Consider the following 23,797-nt stretch of genomic DNA (forward strand, 5'->3'; position numbering starts at 1 on the left):
AACATTTGCATAGCACTTTTTATGTGCCAGCCACGGTACTAATTAATATATAATTATTTAATATATTATGAAATGTATTATTTAATAATAATAACGGCTAATGTTTATATAGCATTTACTATGTGCTAGGCACTGTGCTCAGTGCTTTACAATTAGTATCTCATTTGAACCTCAGAACAATCCTGAGAGGTGATTGCCATATAAAATAGGGATCTATTTTGTAGACGAGACAATTGAGGCAAACAGTTGTTTCTACTTCCTGAGGGAGTGCGAACACTATTGGTAACCTCTAAATTTTGGGAGCCTGAGGGCAAAGCCTCTTATTGCTTCACCTTAGTTGAGAACCTAGGCATTCCATAAATGTTTGTTGTCATTCTGAATGGCTTGGCTAGTCTTCCTTGGTGGCGTATTTCCTTGCTAGTCAGATATCTCATTGCCAGAAATCTTTCTGAAGAAATGACTTTGGTCACAAGAAAAACTCTCCATAACATGTGCCCTCATCTGCATCAGCTTCATTTTATCTTAGAAGAAGACAAGGTTTATAAGGACAAAGAGACCTTTTGCTTCCTTAGCTTAAGTTTCTCAACCGAAGAAGCAAATGTTGGTTATTTTTGGGAAAGGAAGTGAAGTTCCTGCTAGCATCCATTTCTCCTCATCATTGATGAACAGAGACATTCACTCCCTTAATGAAAAAGAGATACAGCCTCTTAGCAGCCAAGTCTCCCAACTGTCCCCACAGAGAGGAAATTACTGTGTTAATTTCAAAACCACATTGTTAAAGGCTTTAAGTATAGGCTTTCATACAACCAGCCTGTTTCATGCCAGATACAAGGAGCTTTGTAATACGTGAACATTAGATGTCTCAACTCAGGCTGGGATCACTTGTGGGCTTATGCTTTGGAAGGCTGGCTCCGGGTTGTTTGCTGTTTCACAGAAATCATGTGAAAAGAGCATTCTCAAATAATCAAATAATGCCCTGGTTGTACTGTATATTGCCTCATGCTAACAATCCTTCAGTTTAGGTTAAGAAAATAAAAGGAATTCCATTTTACCTCAAACCCGCCTTTCTAATATCATGACTCACTTTCCTGACTGAAAATGGAGGGGGATTAAGAAAACATCATCCTGGGCTTAATAGAAGGTGGATTTGTTTGGAATGTGGGAACAAAATAAATGTGGCTGATTGGAAGTCAGACAGCAAGGGGGAATGACCTCTTTGGAAGTTAAAAAGCAAGTCTTTCTTAGTGACAACCAAATTTCACTGATTTCTCATTTGTTGCTGTAACTAGTCTTTAAATGAAGCATTATTGGTGCTTGTTGAAGGGAACATACACGAAATAAAATTAATGTTAAGGAAGTCATGTATTAAGACTCAAAGCTGTGTGTTTAATGACCTGCTATGCATTCAGACGTCACCACTTTCTGATTCCCCATGAATGATGATCAAAAGACCTTATGTTTATGTAATGCTTTAAGGTTTGCCAAGCACCATGCATGTATTATCTCTTCAGAATAGCCCTGTGAGTGAGGTAATATTATTATCACCATTTTACTGATGACAGAAAGCTGAGGCAAAATGGGGATAAGTGACCTGACCAAGCTCACACAGCTGGTAAATGACTAATGCAAAATTCAAACTTGGGTCTTCCTGACTCAAGTCCTGGGCTCTATCCTACATTGCCCAGCAGCAGCATCAAGCAACAAATGGGGTAATTATTGAAGGAGATTGTACATGATGAAGGAGCTGGGCAGGAAGTATGATTCTACTTGAGCTCATCCACCACCTTATTCAAGAACCAGTTTGACTTGGATCTTTGGCCAAGGTGACTACTGTCCCTCTGTCCAGGTATAACTCTTCATTCATTTCACTGCCTATGACTTTCAAGGGTAGAATATCCTGGGAAATGATTTTCTCTTATTCATAAGAAATGTTAATGACCCTCCTTGGCCTTCACTCTAAGTCAAATGTATTAGCTGGACACCTTAACAGGAGAGACAAAATTCATTCATTCAGAGAACCTATTGACCTGACCAATGTTTGTAGTCTTAGATGAAGCATGGCTTTGTTCTTTGATTAATCAAATGGGTCACTTTGAAGGAAGAATGACTTTTATGGGCCACTCTCCATGGAAATAAGCATTGCTCTATGGAATAGCAGGTTCCAAGGGCCGCTGTGCGAGGAGAATGTCTTAGGAAAGCAGCTTCATTCCTCTTATTCAGAAAGCTCTCCAGCTCAAACAGAGATAATGATGATCATGATTATTTTGCCATTAACCAGTCACTGACGGTAAAAGGCATAGAAGAGGCAATAACATGATTTCCAATAAATAGGCTTTAAAAAAAGCTATCAGAGGCTCACTTTTTAAAAACTACTTTTGCCTTTCCCCCTATTCTAAAGTTAAACTTCAGTGTCAAATAGTTCATTTTTAGTCTGTTATTGGGGTGCCTCCCTAGACAGTCTGAACAAAACCTACAGGTGCTCATGAGCTGATGCACAGCCATTTTGACTCTCCTTCGAAAACATCCTATGTGGCACAGGCAACCAAGTGGGGGCTGATTTCAGAGCTTTCTGGTCTCAATTTCTAGTCTCCAAAAAAGACGTCCCCCCTCTGTTTGTACTCTAATTCTCAACATAGAATCAAGAAAGCGAATAGTTTTGATAGAGAAACAGAGCAATGTACTGGACAGAGTGACCAGTTTGAGAGCCAGGAAGACTTGGATTCAAGTTCTTCCTCTAATATGTGCTGGTTCTGTGCTGCTGGACAAGTCACTTAACTTCTCAGGGCTCTAGGCAACTGAGTCTGTAAGATGTAGAGAAGGCACCAACCTGCATTGACAGAGGGAGTTTCCTTTTCTGGGAATTCCATACACTAATAAAATAACATGTCGAATCCCTACTCTGCCCCCACACCCACATATGTGTGTATAGATGCATGAGTATATACACATATAGCCCATATATAGGGTAGCTAGTAACTATATGTATGCCCATGCATACATACATACACTAGGGACCTACATATGGGATGGAGATATGCATATATGTGTGTATGGGCATACATGCATACATGTATGTGTGTATACACATTCAAAACATATACATATTTGTGTGTATACATAAATATAAATCTCAGCACCATGCCTGGCACAAAGTAAGTATTATATAAGTGTGTATTATTATTATTTGCATAACTCATATATAAGTATATATATATATATATATGTGTGTGTGTGTGTGTGTGTGTGTATGACCTACATATAGGTATCTAATATGTACATATGCATTATGTATGTATGTGAGTACTGTGTATATATGTACAACACTTGCATATATACCTAGGCAGCTGAGTGGTGCAGTGTATAGAGTGTGAGGACTACAGACAAGAAGATCTGAGTTCAAATCCAGTCTCAGACACTTGCTGCCTATGTGATCTCAAACTCTTTTTGTTTCCTCAATGTGGGGATAACAATGGTCCCTATTTCCCAGGGCTGTTGGGAGCATTAAATGAGACAATATTTGTAAAGTACCTGATATGGAATGGAAATGATATAAATGCTAGATATTATTATTATGTATATACATGACGTAAAATATATAGAGACATGCATACCTGCATATATATATGTATATATACAGAGAGAGAGAGAGAGAGAGAGAGAGAGAGAGGGGTCTGTATAAACCTACGCATATCTCTCTATGAGATATGTGTTTTATATTTACATATATGCATACACATAGATTTCACACAAGGTATCCCCAAAGTCTTAGTGCTAGTTCAGTTTTAAGTCTGAAATTATACTAAGACTTTTGGAATTATGCACACATTAATATATATAAACACACATTTATTATGTGAGCATGTATATGTATGCCTATGTATGCATGCATGTCTATGTGTATACATGTATGTGTGTATGTATATATTATCATATAAAACTTAATGACTGTTCAAGCCCTTGGCAACTCATAACTGCTTATATATACTTTGAGGGTTCTAAGGGCCCCAAATGCCTCTCCAGATTTGCACAGCAAGAAAACAAGGTCAAACCTCCCTCCCCTACTTTCTAACTGCCCCACAGAGTTGTCTAAATGTCTTCTCTGACTGTCTAGCTATCTCTAGATTAGTTCCACTAACTATCACATAGCTTAGTTCTGAGGAAAGTGCAAACCTTCAAGCATTACAGAGACGGAATTAACAATTGTTATTGTTTGATTTTTCAGCCCTGGCTGGGATGTATGGGGACCAGATGGACCACTGATGCTTTTCAAGTCTCTGTTCTTTCCAGTAACTACATGCTTCCAGTGTTCCTCTTGGATGGGAAATGGAATGTAAGAGAGAACTGAAGAACAGATTCCTAGGCTAGCCCTGATTTCAGGAAGATCTTTAGCACAAAGAGCTAGATGAACATTGCTGATTTTCATGGCATCATTATAGACTTTAAAACTGGAAAAGCACTTAGAAATAAAAAAAAGTAATCCCTTATTTTATGGATGAAGAAACTGAGGCCAAGAGAGGGAAGTGACTAGCCCAAAGACATACAGGTAATAAAGTAGAATGGTTATTCAATTGGGTCTTTTGATTCCGGGATCCAGGGTGCTATGTCACAACTTTGTTTTCTCTCATTGAAACCTACTTACTTGTTTCCTACTACACACAAACAGATGTGCTAGGTGCATTAGGAGACATAAGGAAGTATTTTAAGGCATGATCCTTGCCCTCAGAAAGTTTATAATCTATTTGGGGGAGTGAGCAAGCCACAGGTATCTACAAAATCAAAACCAGAAGTAACTGTTAAATGAATGCTATGAGCTTATAGGGGGTGAGATTGGTATCATTTGGTCTAGTTAAAAGAAAGTTGTAGAGAGAGAAAAGGAAATGGGTCCATGAGAAAGAGTAAGATTCAGACAGGCCCAAAAAGATAGGGTTGTGGCTCCAGGGTCTAGAAGTACCTGAATGCCAGGCAAAGGATTGACATCACTTAGTAAGCAACAGAGAGGTATTAAAATTAGAAACAGGGCATGAAAAGTGGCATACACACACACACACACACACATATATATGTATATACATATAAATATATACAATATATACAAACATTTAAACATATAATATATACAAATATACATGTATACTATATATATATATATATATATATATATATATATATACACAAAATAAATAAAAATAGACACATTTATGTACACACATAGATGTTGCAGAATTTTTAACCTCCATTGAAAGAGAGAATTTCCTCATCTGGGAATTTCCTATATCCATGAAATCATAGGTCCAGCTCTTTTTTCTATGCTCACATTGTATCCCTTTACTATAATTTAAACTCAAGAACCCACAGGGTTTGGAATCACATGGCCTGCAGTAAAAAATATCTTGGCCCAGGGACTTACTCTATGACCTAAACGAATGTCTCTGGACCTCAGTTCCCTCATTTGCAAAATGAGGGGTCTCACTGAGATTACCTCTAAGTTGTAATTGAGCTCCAGATCTATGATCCTAAATCCCTTTGGTGGCAGGGATTGTGTCATTATCTGATCCTGCGCACCTCCCTGAAACACTTAATAAATGCTCTTTGCAGAACAGGCACTTAATAAACATTTATTGTATTGTATGGCATTTTAGGTGGTGGCCGGGGAGGGAGAGGTTAAGGCACTGGGCATGTTCAGGGCTGGAGGGGATGGTTGCACAAAAGAGTAGGTGAGAAAAGATGTTGGGAAGGTGGATAAAGACTGAAGTCTGTTCTTCTGTCCCTGGTATCTATCAAAGGGACTTCACATTTCCAACTCTCTCTTTAGAAATGGGACACCTATGAAATTCAGCAAAGTATACATGCAGAAAGGTGGAGAAAGGCACAGAAATGGAAGAAACCACATGTCAGTGTGCCCAGAGTGACGCAGTAATGCCCCATTTGAAACATTAATAGATAATGAATGAAAACCAGCAAGAGCTGCCAGGTGTTGCCCTCAATGAGGACTTGAGGAAATGGAATCCTTTCTCTGGTGCAGATACTTTGATGAATTTCTCGTTATTCTCTCCAATGTCTCCTCTAGTTATTTCAGGTTCAATGTTTTTCTTCTTTCAAGCTAGGCTGTACATTCCTGAGGGAGACGCTGTGCCCTTTTTTCTTCTATAATCCACAGGTAGTTCAGTACTGCCATAATAAGAGCTGTGATTTATATAGTACTTTAAGGCTTATAAAGTACTTTACTTACATTATCACATTTTATGCTTACAACAATCCCATGAGGGAAATACCACAGGTATTATTTTCATTATTTTACAAATGAGGACACTGAGGCTTGGAAAACTTAGCTTGAGTGACTTGTCCATAGACAAACACCTGGAAATAGCAGAAATGTGATTCAAATTCAAGTTACTCCCAACAGAAAGAAAGAAAGAATGCATGAATGAATGAATGAATGAATTATATGGCGATGAAATGCTTACATACGCAACACTTAACAAAACTTAAGTTCCAACTCCACCCGACCAGACCCCTTGCTGTTTCCAGAGAGCGACTAGATGAATGGATGAATGAATGAATGAATGGATGGATAAATGCTTAAGTCCCTTACCAGCAGCAAATTAGAAGCATGGGAAACCTCTTCTTGTCTGTAATCACAGAATCTCAGACTTCAGAAGCCATCTAGTCTAACCTCCCCTACACAGAGTGATTCTCCATCAATCCTCTGCTTGAAGACTCTAATGGAGGAGGAACCATTCCCTTCCCAAGAAGCTCATTCCACTTTTGAACAATTCCAACTGGCAGCAGATTTTCCATTGTAGAATCCCCTACTTCCCTAGCCTTCTCTTCTAAAGCTAAATGTCTCTTGCTCCTTTAAACGACCATCATATAGCATGGTGTTTAGTTCCTTCCACATTTTGGCCACTCTCCTCTGAATACACTCCAGTTTGTCAATGTCCTTTCTAAAATAAGTTCCTACTGTACTGGATGGAGGGCCCCATGTATAACAAAAAAAGACTGTTTTATTCTCACGGATTTAACGTTCTTTCAGACAAGATGGATATGCACACCCACAAACTGGTAACTTACTGCTTTGCCCTACATTGCCTAATTAGATCTTCTTGAAGCCTAACTTCTTTCCATATTAAAAATGAGAATGTGGTTTTCTCCAACCAGACTAATATGTTGTGGCATACAACCAGTTAATGGTCTACCAACATCCTGACTGGCATTGGTGATAAACGAAAAGTCATACTGGTTTATTCATTCTGACATGTAATAAATGCATCATTTACCATAATAAACTTGAATCAGTATTAAATGATAGAGAAGAATACTACTTAAATCATAGAATTTAAAATTAAATGATGTCTTTATGGTCATCTTAAATGATAAAGATGGGACCACATCAAATAGAATTTCCTTTTATTTTATTTCAATATAGCAAGTATCAAAGAGCTTGACTCTAACCAAAGGTGAACCTTTCATGACTTCTTACTATGACTCAGACCTTTTTATTAACAAATTCTAGCTAAGCAAATGATGAATAAATAGCCCCCAAACAGGAAAAATGCCAATTTCCTGCTTAAAAATTGCAAAGTGTGATAAACCCATTTCCGTTAAGAAAACTGCTTTAGTTTTTGCTGGGGAATTTCCCAGCTAAACACAGAGTAAGAGGCATTAAGCCAAATGCTTCATGTAGGCAAATTTCTTCTTACTCTTTGCATGCGGAGAAATAATACAAACACACTTAATAATTCAATTCTATTTTATGTTCTCCTTCTCCAAAGCCTAATGAAGTAGAGGTGACCTGCCCAATTCAACACGGCCTTCAAAAAGTATAGAACTCATGCAGCTGTTCCATTGCTGCTAGGTAGGACCCTCAGTGAACACTTTATAATTCGTTGATATAAATCCTCCTCCTTCTTCTCCTCCACCCTGTTCTCACTCCTATTAACACTCCTTTGGCACTTGCAATCACTTCATAGCTTCCTCTCTCACTCAAACAGCAATCATTTGTCCACTTAAGTGTTCCTGACTTAGATACTAAGTTGTTAGAGGGCAGGCACTGTCTGTCTTATTTAGAGCATATCACATTCACTTATCCACTCATTCATTCGTTCAATGAGCATGTATTAATCCTGTGCTCTGCTTTAGGTGCTGGGCATATAAAGACAAAATAAATGGCCCAGTGCTCAAGGAAATTATATTCTGTTAGGAGAAAACAATATGCAAACTCATATACTGTATAATTTGAGAATGGAGAAAGTATTAATAATTAAAAAGATAAGGAAAGGTTCCTATATGAGTTGGCGCCTGAGTTGTGCCTTGAAAAAAGGTGAGGTGGAGGTGAGGCAATCATCCATTCCGTGGAATACCAAGTTCAGAATACAACACTTTGGCCAGAACAGGGAGTGAATAATAAAGTAGGGATGCAAATTAGGTGATTTTGTAAATGCACCTATTTACATTGTACTGTATTGGTGCCGACATGTTTTAATTACTTTTCATATGAAAAAGATGCATGTAAAACTAATGTTAATACCTCTCTGTGTTTCTTTTGGAGAAATGAGTAAGCCTAGAATAGAGACCATCTCTAGGAAGAGTAACAAATGGAATAATATCTCCCCCAGGCTGCTGAGGATATCAATCAGTGGCTTATCCCAGTGATCAAGAAGTGGATGTAATAGCTGCCTAAATTTTTGCAGAGCTATAAAGGAGGCAAGGAAATTGTTCTACTCTTGTCATCTTTTAAGGATCATTATGGCTATTGATAATGAGATGAAATGGAGCAATGGAAAATTTAGATTGATCATCACTGAACTCCATGAGGTTGCTGAAGAGAGTTCACAGGGCAGACAAATGCAAAGAGATGATTAAGAAAGAAAAAAAAAAGCCTGTGGCTAATGCCATTTACAAGAGCTGAAAATGAGCTCCCTTGTGAAAAGGAGTTACATTTGCCTCAACTTACAAGAATGTATGGGATATCTTCCAAGATTTTCTTTCTCCATTGCCTGGGATTTAGTGTATGGCTATCATTTGTACAACCCTAGTGACAAATATTGTAAGAAGTTGTTAAATGAAACAGGGTACCCTTTACACGTCACCCTGAAGCAGCTCAATAAATGTTTTTGAAGATGTGGACAAGAAATCAAGAGATTTTAAATATCTGGTTCGTTGTAGTTGTGTTTAATACACTATGTTTCTCCCCCACCAAAAAAGACTCCTAAGACATGCTAACATAATCATGCCATAAAGTGACTGGTACAAAGAAGAAACAAGATCTACTGTTCAGAGGATGATATAACTAAAGCCAGAAGGAAGCTCAGAAGCCACTGAATAAAAACCCCCACCTCATATTGTTCAGATGAGGAAACTGAGGCACAAGAAGATGAAGTGTACTTACTTTAAGTCCCACAAGTAACAAGCATCAGTAGTTGGCATTTCATTCAGATCCTCTGACTCTGGAGCCTTCACTCTCTGTTGGGCTCCCAAGCATTCCTTTAAGATTGGTTGCTAATTAGACAACCACCTAAGTTATCAAATGATATAGGTGTCTGCTTTAAAGAGTGGTACTCCCAGAATCCACCTATGCCCAAGGGAGAATGGACTAGCAGTGAGTTCAACTAGGGATGGCTGGAGGGTCCAGCACAAGAGTTCCTTCTTTCACGTCCTAGACCTGTTTGGTAATCTGTCAAAACCTATGGATCACTTCTCAGAATAATATTTTTAAATGCATAAAATAAAATATATAGAATTATAAAGAAAACCAGTTATATTGAAATTCAGTTTTAAGAGTTCATAGACACCAGGTTAAGAACTTCTGGTGTATTGGAATAGCTATCTTATCTCTCATATCAGTCAGTCACTCAGTAAACATTTATTAAGCACCTACTATGTACCATGGTCAGCTAGGTGGTGCAGTGAGCCTGGAATAAGGAAGACTCACCTTCCTGAGTTCAAATCTGGCCTCAGATTCTTACCAGCTGTGTGACCCTGGGCAAATCACTTGACACCACCTCAATTCCTCATCTGTAAAATGAGCTGGAGAAGGAAATAGCAAACTAGTCCGGAATCTTTGCCAAGAAAACCCCAAATGGGGTCACAAAAAGTCGGAAATGACTGAAAACAACTGAACATCAACTAAGCGCCACACACTAAACTAAGTGCTAGGGATACAAATACAAACAAAAACAAAGTCCTTGAAACCATGCCCTGGAGGTTTCAACACTTTTATCTTCAGAATGTCTACCTTGTCCTGACTGGTGCCTGCCTCATCCCACCCACTACTTCGGGCAGGCCGTAACCATGATTCACTTCACTATCTACCCTGTGCCCCCCCACCTCCAAACTTCCTTATCCATATAACCTTGTCATTTGCCTTGCTGGTACCCTCCTGTATCCCTTCCCCCTACCCCATTTTGGAAACATAATCAACTAGCTGCTGTTTCTCCTGGAAGAGGTGTGTCAGTCTGCTCCTCTACGGTCTCACTCATCATTCCTGCAACTCTGGACCATAATACCCCTCCTTATCCATTCCCCTATGTATACTGTCACCCATTGAAAGTTAAGAGGGCCCTTGAAAGGAGGGGCTGATTAAACTTTTGTGTGTCTTCACCTAGCACTAAGCATAGTGCTTGTCACAGAGTAAGCGCTTAAATACTTTTTCCATGCAGTCATTCATTCATTTTGTGCAAAGCCCCCACACATGAGAGGGTAGGCTACAGGTGGAAGGGTCCAGGTTTAAGTTGATGGAGAAATACTTAACCTCCTTGGGTCTCAGTTTCTTATCTATAAAATGAACGAATTGGACTAAATAGTCTCTGAGGTCTCGTCAGGCTTTAGATCTATAATCTAAGTTTTATAGTTCTATAACCATCCCAAAGGACCTAATCTCTTGGCAGTCTCCTTAAATTCCATGGGTTTAACTCTCATCTCTGTGCGGGTGACTCCTAGATATTACATATTCCCAATCCCTCCTCTGAGTTTCAGTCCTGTATTACCAAATTGACTATTGCACATTTGAAATTAGGTGTCCTGGTGACATCATAACTCAACATGCGTAAAAATGAACTCATCAACTATTCTCTCAAACTCTCAGCTCATCTAATCTTCCTTACTTCTGCCTCAGCCACCACAACTCTCTTGGTCTATTAGGTTCCTAACCTTGTCATTATCCTGGTCTTCTCACTTTCCCTTACCCCCACATTCAGTTGCTAAAGCTTGCCAATTCTACTTTCATGACATCTTTTGCATTTGAATCTTTCTTTCTACTGATGCAGCCATTCTTGGTTCATGTCCTTTTCACCTCTCACTAAGATTATTGCAATCACCTTCTCCTGGGTGTCCTTGCTTTTCAAGTCTCTCACCATTCTTCTTTGTTCTCTAGATAGTATATACATAATTTTCCTTAATTCTAGATCTGATAGTGAGACTCTCCTACTCAGTTATCTCCACTTCCTCCCTCTTGCCTCTAGGATAAAATATGAACTCCTCTCCTTAGCTTTTATAACCCAACACAACCTTCCCTGTAACTACTACGTGTCAGGCATGGTGTTAAGAGGTGCTGGTACAAAGAAAGGCAAAAGACCATCCCTGAACTTGAGGAACTTGCAATCTAATGGAGAAGATAACATGCAAACAAATATGTACAAACTACCTAAAAGATGAAGTGCTCCCTAAGAAAAATCCTCTGGACCAGATGGATTCACAAATAAATTCTACCAAATATTTAAAGGATAATTAATTCCAAATATATATAAACTATTTGGAAAAATAGGCAGAATAGTCCTACCAAATTCCTTTTATGACACAAATATGGTGTTGATACCTAAACTAGGAAGAACAAAAACAGAGAAAGAAAACTATAGATCATTTTCTTGATGAATATTGATGCAGAACTTTTAAATAAAATACTAGCAAGGAGATTACAGCAATATATCACAAAAATCATATACTATTACCCAGTGGGATTTATACAAGGAAACTATCAGCATAATTGACCATATCAATAATGAAATCAATAGAAATCATATGCTACTTTTGATAGATGCAGAAAAAGCTTTTGACAAAATACAAAATTATTCATATTAAAAATACTAGAAATCATAGGAATAAATGGAGCTTTCCTTAAAATGATAAGTGGAATCTATGTATAATCATCAGCAAGCATTATCTGTAATGAAGATAAACTAGAAGCCTTCTCATTAAGATCAGGGATGAAGCAAGGATGCCCATTATCACTATTCTTATTTAGTATTGTACTAGAAATGCCTCCCATAGCAATAAGAGAAGAAAAAGAAATTGAAGGAATTTGAATAGGCAATGAGGAAACAAAATCATTCTTTGCAGATGAAATGATGGTATACTTGGAGAATCCTAGAGAATCAACTAAAAGTCTAGTTGAAATAATTAACAACTTTAGCAAAGTTGTAGGATATAAAATAAACCCACAAAAATAATCAGCATTTCTAAATATTACCAACAAAGTCTAATAGCATGAAATAGAGAAATTCCATTTTAAATAGCTGTAGGCAATATAAAATTCTTGGGAGTCTACTTGCCAATACAAAACTAGAAACTATATGAACACAAGTATAAAACAGTTTTCACACAAATAAAATCAGATCTAAACAAACCAATAAAAGAAAAATTACAATTCTACCTCAATTAATTTATTCATTGCCATACCAATGAAACTACAAAAAATCATTTCATAGACCTAGAAAAAATAACACAACTCATCTGGATAAACACAAGGTCAAGAATATCAAGTGAACCAATGAAAAAATGTGTAAAGGAAGGTAGCTTAGTCATACTAGATCTCAAACTGTATTACAAAGTGGTGATTATGAAAACAAGGTGGCATTGGCTAAGAAATAGAGTGGTGGATCTGTGGAATAGATTAGGTATATAATATACAGTAGTAAATGACTATATTAATCTAGTATTTGATAAACTTGAAAATCCAAACTTTGGGGACAATAACCCACTATTTGGCAAAAACTGCTGGGAAACCTGGAAAGCAGTTTGGCAGAAACTAGGTATAGTCCAACATCTCACATCATATATCAACATAAGGTCAAAATAGGTATGTGATTTAGACAAAAAGGGTGATATCATAAGCAAATTAGGGGAGCATGGAATAGTTTACCTGTCAGATCTATGGATAATAGAAGAATTTATAACAGAGAAAGGGAGAAAGAAAGAGAGAAAGAGGGGAAGACAGAGAGTGAGAAAAAATGCAAAATGGATGTTTGATTACATTAAATTAAAAAGGCTTTTCACAAACAAACCCAATGTAGCCAAGATTAGAAGGAAAGCAGAAAATTGGGGGAAAATTTTTACAGCATAGTTCTCTGATAAAGGTCTCATTTCTCAATTACATAGAAAATGGAGTCAAATTTATATCAATAAAAATTATTCCCAAATTGATAAATGGTCAAAGGATATGAACAGGCAGTTTTCAGTAGAAGAAATCAAAGCTATCAAATAGTTATATGAAAAAAATGCTCTAAATCACTATTGATTTGAGCAATGCAAATTGACAAACTCTGAGTTACTACCTTATACCTATCAGATTGGCTAATATGACAAAAAAGGGAAATGACAAATGTTAGAAGGGATATGGGAAAATTGGGACACTAATGCACTGTCAGTGGAGTTATGAACTGATTCAAATATTCTGAAGAACAATTTGAAACTATGCCCTAAAGGCTCAAAAACTGTGCATATTATTTGAACCAGCAATAGCATTACTAGGTATCCCAAAGAGATCAAAGGAAAAAGAAAAGGACCTATACATACAGTAGTATTGATAGCAGCAATTTTTGTGGTGACAAAGTATTAGACATGGAGTTGGTGTTCATTAACTAGGGAATGGCTGAACATGCTGTAGTATATGATTGTGATGAAATACTATTGTGCTATAAGAAATGATGTGTAAGATGCTTCTAGAATAAACCCGTGAAGATTTGCATGAACTGATGCATAAAGTAAAGTGGGCAGAATGAGGAGAATTGCACACAGTAACAGCAATATTGTACAATGGACAACTGTGAATGATTTGGCTATTTTCAGCAATGCAATGATCTAAGACAATTCTGAAGGACTCATGACGAAAAATGCTATCCACTTCCAGAGAAAGAACTGATGGAGTGTGAATGCAGATTGAAGTATACTATTTTATACTTTTTCATCATTTGGGGGGGTCTGTTTTCTTTCACAAGATGATTAATATGGAAATGTTTTGCATGACTGCTCATCCATAACCTATGTCAAACTGCTTGGTTTCTCTAGGAGGGGGAAGGGGACAGAAACAGGGAGAAAGTTTTGAACTCAAAATTGAAAAAAGCAACAAATGTTAAAAAATTTACATGTAATTGGAAAAAAGTTTAGAATGCAAAAAAGATAAATGAGATAATTAACAGAGGGAAAGGACTAGAATTAAGAGGGAAGAGGAAGTGCTTCTTATAGAAAATGGGACTTTAGCTGGGACTTGAAGGAAGCTAGGGTTTCCAGGAGGTATAGATGGGGAAGGAGAACTTTCCAGGCATGGGGGACAGCCATTGAAAGTTCTCAGAGTTGCAAAATGGAGTGTTTTGTTTGAGGAATAACAAACAAGCCAGTTTCATTGTATCAAAGAATTGTAGTATGGGTTGGAACATAAGGTGTAAAAATACTTTAAACATTGAGGTGGAGCGGGATGACATTATGAAGGGCTTTGAATACCAAACAGGAATTTATATTAGATTTTGGAGGTGATATGGAGTCACTGGAGTTTGTTGAGTAGAGGGGTAACATGGTTACATCTGCATTTTAGGAAAATCGTTTTGGTAGATGGATTGGAGTGAGGCAAGACTTGTGGCAGAAAGACCAATTAGCAGGCTATTAAAATACTGGAATATTGAATGCAGCAACCACTTTTTATATTATCTTGGTCTCTGTAGTACTTTGCACATGGTAGACACTGGAATGCTTTTGGGATTCCATCAAAACAATTTTGTGACAAGCTTCAATGCAATTCAATTCAGTTCAAATATTTATTAAGCTTCTACTATGTGCAAAGCCCTAACTGAGCACTGCGGAGACAAAGATGGATATGCCACAGATGCTGCTGTCAAGGAGGAAGTTAGAATCTTATGGAAGGAGGGTGGGTCAGAAATCAATCAATCTACAAGAAGAGTAAGTGCATAAATAATTGTGATACAAGGAAAAGTTGAGGGAAGGAGTCCACGTGCTATAAGATGTTTCAGGAGGGAGAGATTGCTATCACATGGGAGGGTCAAAGAACCTGTCGCCTTTGATGGGGTAGCATCTGAGAAGAGCCTTAAAAGAAGGGAGGGAGGGACTTCAACAGATAGGGAGTTATGATATTTTGATCAGCAGGCCACTCAAAAACCTTTGGAAATAGTGTGCTCTTTTATGTTACAAAATAAAACCTTAAACTGATCAACAGACAAATACGGTCATCTTAACATGGCCTACATATGTGACAACTGAACAGGAGGTGTTGAAACAACAGGGAAATTCTGCTGATTTTTTCCCTGAAACAGACACTTTAGGTGACTGTCACTAATATCTTTTTTTTCCCCAAACAGGCGGAAAAAAAACCAGAGAATGAGCAGACTGGATTCTTGTGAAATGTGTATGTACTTTTTAAATGTCACCTTTGGGTAAATCAACCCACCAATGTATTATTAATAAAATTTAGCAACTGTCAAATCATTTCTTGGTGCAGGGAGGCTTGGCTGTGTCACTGCTTAGGAGGAAGAGACAGATGGTCTTACCTTTCAGTTCCTGAGTCCACAGCCGAGAGAGGAGGTAACTGGGAGGAGGGGTTGTGGGGGCTCCCCTGTACATTATGTCCCGGAGAAGGGTGACTGACGGGATGTGGGGGAGGCCCAGCCCCAGCAGCTGTTCCACTCCGGCTTGAGTGAGTGCTGGAGAAAATCGTGGCTGAAATAAAAAAGGACGACAAGGAATTCAAGCTAAGCCACAAATAATATAAAGCACGCGTGCACACGCACACACGTATAGGTGCACACACACATACACGCACACACAGACACAGAAATGGGGGGGGGTTTGAAAGGAAGAAAGCAAAGGCTTCATCTGCAGATTACTGACAAGAGACGTGCTGGGGTGGGAGTGTGGGAGGCTGGTTCTTGTGGTCCAATTCATTTGCTGAATACACACAAGTTTTGTTTTAACTCATTGGAATGGGGGTCCACCTATTAACAATCAGGCAGTTGGCTGGCTAATACTTTCCTTGTTGCCACTGCAGCAAAGATCTCCTCAGCTTGCACTATGCTGGGAGCATGTCCTTCAAGCACCACCCTTCTCTACGAACACCTTGTTTAAACAGGACAGAATTACCTGAGCTTCTAATGTTTCCACTGGTGGTCCTCTATGTTATCTCCCTTCAGTTTTTCAAGCATGACACTAAGTTAGTACATCCATTTCTGTTTCCTCTTACCATCTCATTGGTGGCAAGAGTTAGGTGCCTTAGGGGACAGTGAGGGGTGGCACAGCCCCAGTTGTGCTCCGTTTCCCACTACAGATCAGATGTACTTCCTGGGACTCAGACCCTGTAAATAGGAGGATTCTCCTGGTGGCAATTCAAAGCAATGGGCACTAGCTTTTGTGAACATTAGAGCTGGAGGTGGCACGATAGGGCATGCATAGGCACTATGGTCTAAGGATTCTCAACTAGTTTTGGTGTTACAGATCTCTTTGTCAGTCTGGTGAACACTATGGACCTCGATTCAGAATAATGCTTTTAAAAGCATAAGACAAAATACTTGGGATTATAAAGCAAACCAATTATGGTGGGGAAAAAGTTAATGTTTTCCATTCACAAACCCCTGGGAGGTCCACAGATACCAGATTAAGAGCCCTTGATCTAGTCCTAGTTCCTAGTATCAATTAATCACTCAATAAGTATTGAGTAAGCACCTAGTACGTGCTATGTACTGACCTATGCTCTGAAGATACGACGGCAAAAATAGAACAGTTTGTACTCTCTAAGTAGCATAAATTCTGTTGGAGGAGACCACGTGCATATATCTAAATATATAGGATATATCTGCAAAATAAATAAGTGGTCATTTGTTGGGGAGGAGGGGAGGAAAGGCACTCACAACTTATTGACCGATTGACATGTTAATCTTTTATAGTGGAAAAGTACCCTAAGGCTTGAAACCTGGTCCTGGCTAACTGTTACAATGCTACAGAAGAAATCATTGCTTGTCATTTTTGGAGCCTGTCAGAGAGAGAGTCTGTCAATGTGCCAAAAGTACCCGGCTGAGATCTCACTACCCTGAGACAAGGGTGTGTTGGAATCATCTTGAACCAGCTCAGGAGAGCTGATTGTTAAATTTTCAGTGTGAACATCTGCATCTCAGAAATTGGCAAACTTGCCAAATCAAGGCTTGATTTGTTGACTGTCTAGAGTTGTGTTAATATTAATAATGTAAATTAAAATTAAAAGTGTGTCCTGTGAACATTTCTCCCTGTTTGTTAAACATTTATCAGCACATCCCTGACACCTTCCATCATCACTAAGAGGTCACTGTCTTCCCTCTAAAGTGTGTTCTGTGGTATAGTGAAAAGAGAGAGAGATTTAGTGTTTTAGTGCCTAAGTTTTAATCCTGTTTCTGCCACTCCTTGTGTGAAGACATTTAATTACTCTGGGCTTCAGTTTCTTCATTTAGCAAATTAAGGGGTTGAACTCAGTAACCTTTACCCTCTCTTTTATGATTCTATAACTTGGATCATGCATTGGACCATGTCCTTTCTTTCCAGGAGAGTTTCCTACCTTTAGTTCTTTCAAATTATTTCTAATCACAGACTCTATCATGACCTTATCCCCCCACCAATCCTCAGGGAATCTAACATCCACTGATATACAGGTCTGTGAATGACTTAGGGAAAACAGGGCTTTCCCATAGTGTGTTGATGAGATAGAGGTACATTTCCTTCTCTTAGGAACCACAGTTTCTGTGTTTTTGCTACTAGTTTTCTGGTGACCTGGGGCCTAAATGCCCCTACTGCTGCCACCATGCTTAAAGTTCTGTCTTTATGACTTCTGTCTTCCAGTTCCTACTTTCAAACCCTATGGAGAAATATGGGGTCACCTGCTACTTCAAATATGCTATAATTTCCTCCACCGTAAGATGGGGATAATGATAGCTCATCCCTCGTGGAGTTGTTATAAGGATCAAATGAGAAAAAATCTGTAAAACAGTGCTTAGCACAATGCCTGGCACATAGTAGGCACTTGATTATTTTCTCCTTCCCCCTTTCCCTACCTCCTGGCACAACTATACGCATAGTCAGACTATCCTTAATGATGCCACCATTATCCCTCCACCATATTGAATTTGTAGCAAGCAGAGTTACAGCTAATTACCACTCTGCTGATAGGTAACATGGTGCTGGATGGTCTACTTATTTCTGTTCTTTAAGAATTCATTCAAGTGCTCATAGGATTCTGAGCTGAAAGAGGCTTTTGAAAATGTCCAACCTAGTTAGAAATGAAGATTCTGAGGTTGGGAGAAAGAAGTTAAGTGAATGACCAAGGACAGGTAGCTAGTAAAGAAGCAAACGTGGATTATGAATCCAGGCCTTCCACTCCTTATTTAGTCTATGTATTCTTTCCTCTCCACTAGGCTGCCTCTGACTACACACCCACTTACACACTGTGTATATGATTATATATGTGTATACATATCTGTGTGTATACAGCTATTTATACACACATATATACACATATGGATAAAAAATCAGGTTTGGGATAAAAATGAGTCATGTTTTAACAAAGACTTGGTGTATTTTTGAGGAGAGAGACAAGTGCTCAGGGGGATGAGGAACCTAGGAATGTGTGAAGTTTCCTCCCCTCCACCAGAAGCGGCTTCCAGCAGAAGCATGTGGCAGAGGTAGATGTATACTTGTACTTGGTCTGAGAAGGTAAAAAATATTGTTAAATTCAATTCCTTTGTGGAGGAAGGGAGATTTTGAATTTTCCAGAATCTAGTCTTCTAGGCAGAGAAGGAAAATTTCCTGGACAGTGCCAATTAAGAGAACTGTCTTTTGGTTTATCCAAGTTAGAAAGTGGGAGAATGAGATCTTTGGGAGAAATCGGGGGATTATAGGGGGAAAGGGTGTGGGAATTCTATTGTTAAATTAGTACCCCCTTCTCCCAAATCCAGGCACAAAACAGACAGACACAACCCCTTGGCAAGAAAGTGCTTAATACAAATTCCTGTTTTGTACTCTTAACGAGGCAATAACTCTCACTTAAAGGGGCCCCATTAAAATGCAGATACTACCTTTCCCCTCAAAAACTACTGATATGAGGCTAACTTAATTCCATAGATTTATTGCTGCATTTTGTAGGTCTAACTTTGTCATATACATATATATATATATATATATATATATATATGTATATACACACACATACACACACATATATAAATGTACATATATATATATATATATATATATATACATACACACCAATGCCTATTTCCACCCTCCCATAGCAATAAACACCACTACCAGCTACACCACCACCATTACCCCCACCTCCCCACCCCTCAACCCAACCACAAAAGGTTTCGAAGCAGGCTGGAAAATGCTTACCAGCTAGAAAAGGTAATGTAGGGCTTCTGTTCTGTGCGTCAGCCTCAATAAAACTTGCACATTTGCAAACACACTAGAGTCGCCTTATGAATCACTAGCCTCATTTATTGCTATACTCGCTTAGGGAGCCAGAATTCGGCTTTTATTCCAAATAATAATTTCACCCAGGGGAACAGGCTGTTTGGAATGATTGTGGCAGTAGCATGAATATTAGTATTTGTAAGGCTGGGGCTTGGTCTCAAGTATTACTCCAAATACTAATGGAAGAATAAGAGGTCACAAAGATACTTTGTAAACATTTTCCCCCTTACATGCACAGAAACGGAACTCTACTAGGCACTTTTAAAATAGTAATGACTGAATATACTCCTCACTTATTAGTCTTGGGGCATATGGGTAATGATCACAGCAAAGGAAAGACTTTGCTATTAGAGTTTACAGACCAGCAAATAAAATTTAACATGGCTCCTCCTTAGACATCTTTAGTAAAGGAAGAAAAGATGGTGAGCTCAGGCTGGGGGAAGGCAGAGAGATGGGCAGGGTTGGGGGGAGGGAGGGAGGAGAAGGTGGATACACAACAGCATATCTTGCATTGAAAATTGAATGTGATGGATGGTTTGGTGCATTTTGTGACTGTCATTATATAGTCTACTAGGTCTCACCCCTGTCAGGACTACCTATTGGTACTACTGGTACAATTCGAGGAGTCCTGAAGAAGGCTCTCCTGCTCCAAAACACCTCTGTTACCCAAGGATCACAGTATCAAACTCTTAGGGGTACTCAGAGGAAATTTTCAGGCAGAGACTAGATGAAATTATAGAAGGTGAATGACATCATAAAAGGAGTTCTTTGTCAGGTATGGGTTGAACTTTTTGGCCATTAAGTTTCTTCCAATTCTATGATTCTTCATATACTGTAGCAGGGAGGTGACATTAGGTGGTAGAAAGTCAAGCTAACGAGGTACAATTTCTGGAAATTTCTACCTACCTGGAAAACCTTCAAATATGGACCGGGTGCCTTCAGAGGCTGTCGAACTAGAACATCATCTTCTACCCTGCTCATCTCATAATACCTTGATATCATCTCGACCACTTCTTCCTTCAATCCCATCTCCTCCTCTCTTCTCTAACAGGTTACCCTCACTATCATTCCCTCTCTCTCTAGTCTTCAATCTCTCCCTATTCAGTATTTCTTCATTGATGTCTATAAACATGCCCAAATTTCCCTAAGCCTTAAAAAATACCTCCAACAGGGCCTACCTCTACACCATCTATCCTTCTATGCCTCTCTTTACTTTATGAGTCAAACTCCTTAAAAAAGCCATCTACACATCATGCCTCTACTTTTTTCTCCTCTCCTATTACCCCTCTGAAAGCTGGCTCCTCACTTCATCATTTAATTGAAACTGCGTTCTGCAAAGACACCAAAAATCTCTCAAGATGACAATCTAATGTTCTCCTCTCAATCTCTATCATTAGAAGTCTGCTGCTCTGGTTAAGCAATCTCTTTCCAGGTCCCCTTATCAATAATGTAAATATCCAGGGAAGAGAAAAGGATAAAGTCAGGAAATTTCAGTCTAATTTAATTAGACACTTTCCTGGTCTCAGATATGCACATTGGGCTTTAATTTTTGCAAGAAAGCTTGTACACATTATCTTATTTGATTCTTTGATGTAGTTGTTATAGCTATCATTAGCCTCATTTTACAGATAAGAACATGGAGACTGAGGCATCATAACCTTGTTCTCTCCTGATTCTGAGATTAATTTTTTCCCATTGTACCCCATTCTCCCACAGATGGCATAATGATCAGGAAGCGGAGAACTAACAATCATAGTGAAACATCATCTTCCCCTATACATTTTTAATCATTATATCTTGGCAACAGCATGAATAACAATCGGAAGTTGTTCAACTGAGTCCTCAATCTTCCATTCTCTTAGGAGCTGCTGGTACTATAGAGTGGCCACACTTTTCTCATCACCACTCCAATATGTTGTCTTCTATTAAAATGTAAACACCCTGTGACCAATGACTATCTCTTTGTTAAATACTCAAATCCTTAGCATTTATGGTTTTTTTCATGCATTTTCATTCATTAATTCATCCATAATATAGCTATCTGGACACATGCTTTATCCCTCTACTGGACTATTAGCCTGAACAAAAGTTTGGTAAATCTTAATGTACTATGGAAATGGGAGCTATTATTATCATTACTACATAGAATGGGATCAGATGCATATGCATGCTGTCTCCTCTAATAGAAAGGAAACTCCTTAAGGGTAGGCAGTATTTCATTTTTGTTTTCATATTTAGCATCTAATACAACATAAGGCACGTAGCAGCAGGTGCTAAATAAATATTGTTTATTTGTTGATTAAAAAGTTCTAGCTTTTTGAATTTATGAACAAATTTATCAGATATAATCTACTCTTCTTTCTCCTTTTTTGATCTCCCCAAATAAAACACAACTTCCTGGTCACCACTCCACTATGTTGTCTTCTTTTATCAAAATGTAAAGTCCTTAAGGGAAAGGATTTTCTCTTTTTAAAATATTATATCCCCAGCATTTATGTTTTTTCATAATTCATTCATTTTATAATTATCTGGCATATGCTTTATTCTTCTATGAGACCATAACGTGAACAAAGGTTTTGTAAATCTTACTGGACTATAAAAATGTGAGCTATTATTGTTACCATTGCATCACTGTATTATTCTTCTTCTTCCACTAAAGGCCTTCTTTGCTTGGAAGTAATCCTGGGGTCTTAAAAGACAGTGCCAGCAACACCAAATCTTGCAATTCCTACATTTGGAAAGGAACTGTGTGCTATGGGTCAATTACAGTCACACTTCATGTATACTATGTGAGGTTCAACATTGTTCATTTTGATTTATTTAAATTTTTTATTAATTTATTTCTTTAATTTATGGCACAAGCCTTTCCATAATATAATATAATAAAAATGATGTTATGTGAAAATGCAAATCTATTATGTACAACTTGCTATTCTTTTTAAATATATTACAAACTTATCATGTAAAAAGTTTCCCTTTTTTCCTTCCCTCCCCCTCTACCCTAGAGATGGCTACCATTAGACACAAATATGTGTGTGTATGTGTGTGTGTGTGTGTGTATAATCATTCTATATACACTTCTATTTATCAGTTCTTTCTCTGGATGCAGATAGCATCTTCCTTCATATGTCCTCTGTAGTTAATTTGGTTATTTATAATAGTCAAAATGACTTAGGTCATTTTGAGGAGGGCTGCCACCAAATTAGCCATGGTGTGATGAACCTTCGACAAAAGCCACTGGAAAAGACTCACTCTTAAGACTTAGAGGGACTGTGGTTTGCATAGGTGAAAGGGATAGCCGAACATTGATGGAAACAAAGTTCCTTAGAGTGTTATTCTTATCACTTTTATCTCATAGAACTTTTGTATCTTGCCAAGCTTGTAGAACAGCACTCGGCACACAGCAGGCCCTTAAATGTTCGTTGTATTTGTTTTTTCTAAATTGAATTAAGCTTCACATTTAAACATACTATGAAGCAATCCTGAATGCCAGCTTATTAGAACATCTGTCAATATAACACTTACTTCTTATCTACTGTGCCCAAATTTGGCACCCGCTACCTCCCCAAAGTGCACATGTCAGTGAAAACTCAGCTTAGGAGAATGCAATGTTCTATCTCAGGGTGAAAAAGCACTAATACAAGTATTAAATACCCATCATGCCCCTGATTGCACTGATTACTATCGCATCTTTCCAATTAACTATGCCAGTTAGTATAGGACACATTGCAATAAGGTACATAACATCTCATGAGTGACAGCCCAGAGCTGTGCCCATTTCTCCAGGGTGCAAAAAATTCTTAGTAAGCCTTAAGTGATGAAAACCTTCAGTGTCAGTATGATGTCCAAAGGGGTTAGCATTTATTGTCTAGTGTTACCACAAGGTCATTGCCATTTTCTTAGCCAAGAAAATTCTTTTAAATCTACCTTCAGACATGGCCAGTGACTGGCAGATGGAACAATTGATTAGGCATGGTAGATGAACATACTGTGTATTCTTATTGCTTTTGTGATTAAGAGCTGGAGAAATCCCCAAGGAAGAAAAAAATCTGTACTCTGGATTAACATATGGATCCCCTGCTTAAAC

At 38.2% G+C, this 23,797-nt stretch overlaps 1 protein-coding gene across 1 annotated transcript in view; it reads right to left on the reverse strand.

Moving 5' to 3' along the window:
• The window catches only part of GLIS3 (GLIS family zinc finger 3), a 164,655-nt gene that overhangs the window by 68,822 nt on the left and 72,036 nt on the right, over positions 1-23,797 (reverse strand). The window contains exon 5 of the mRNA XM_036739589.1: positions 15,771-15,939. Within this exon, the coding sequence (XP_036595484.1) occupies positions 15,771-15,939 (169 nt within the window). The remainder of the gene's footprint in view (positions 1-15,770; positions 15,940-23,797) is intronic.

The sequence above is a fragment of the Trichosurus vulpecula genome, chromosome 9, assembly GCF_011100635.1.
Source record: "Trichosurus vulpecula isolate mTriVul1 chromosome 9, mTriVul1.pri, whole genome shotgun sequence".
NCBI lineage: Eukaryota > Metazoa > Chordata > Mammalia > Diprotodontia > Phalangeridae > Trichosurus > Trichosurus vulpecula.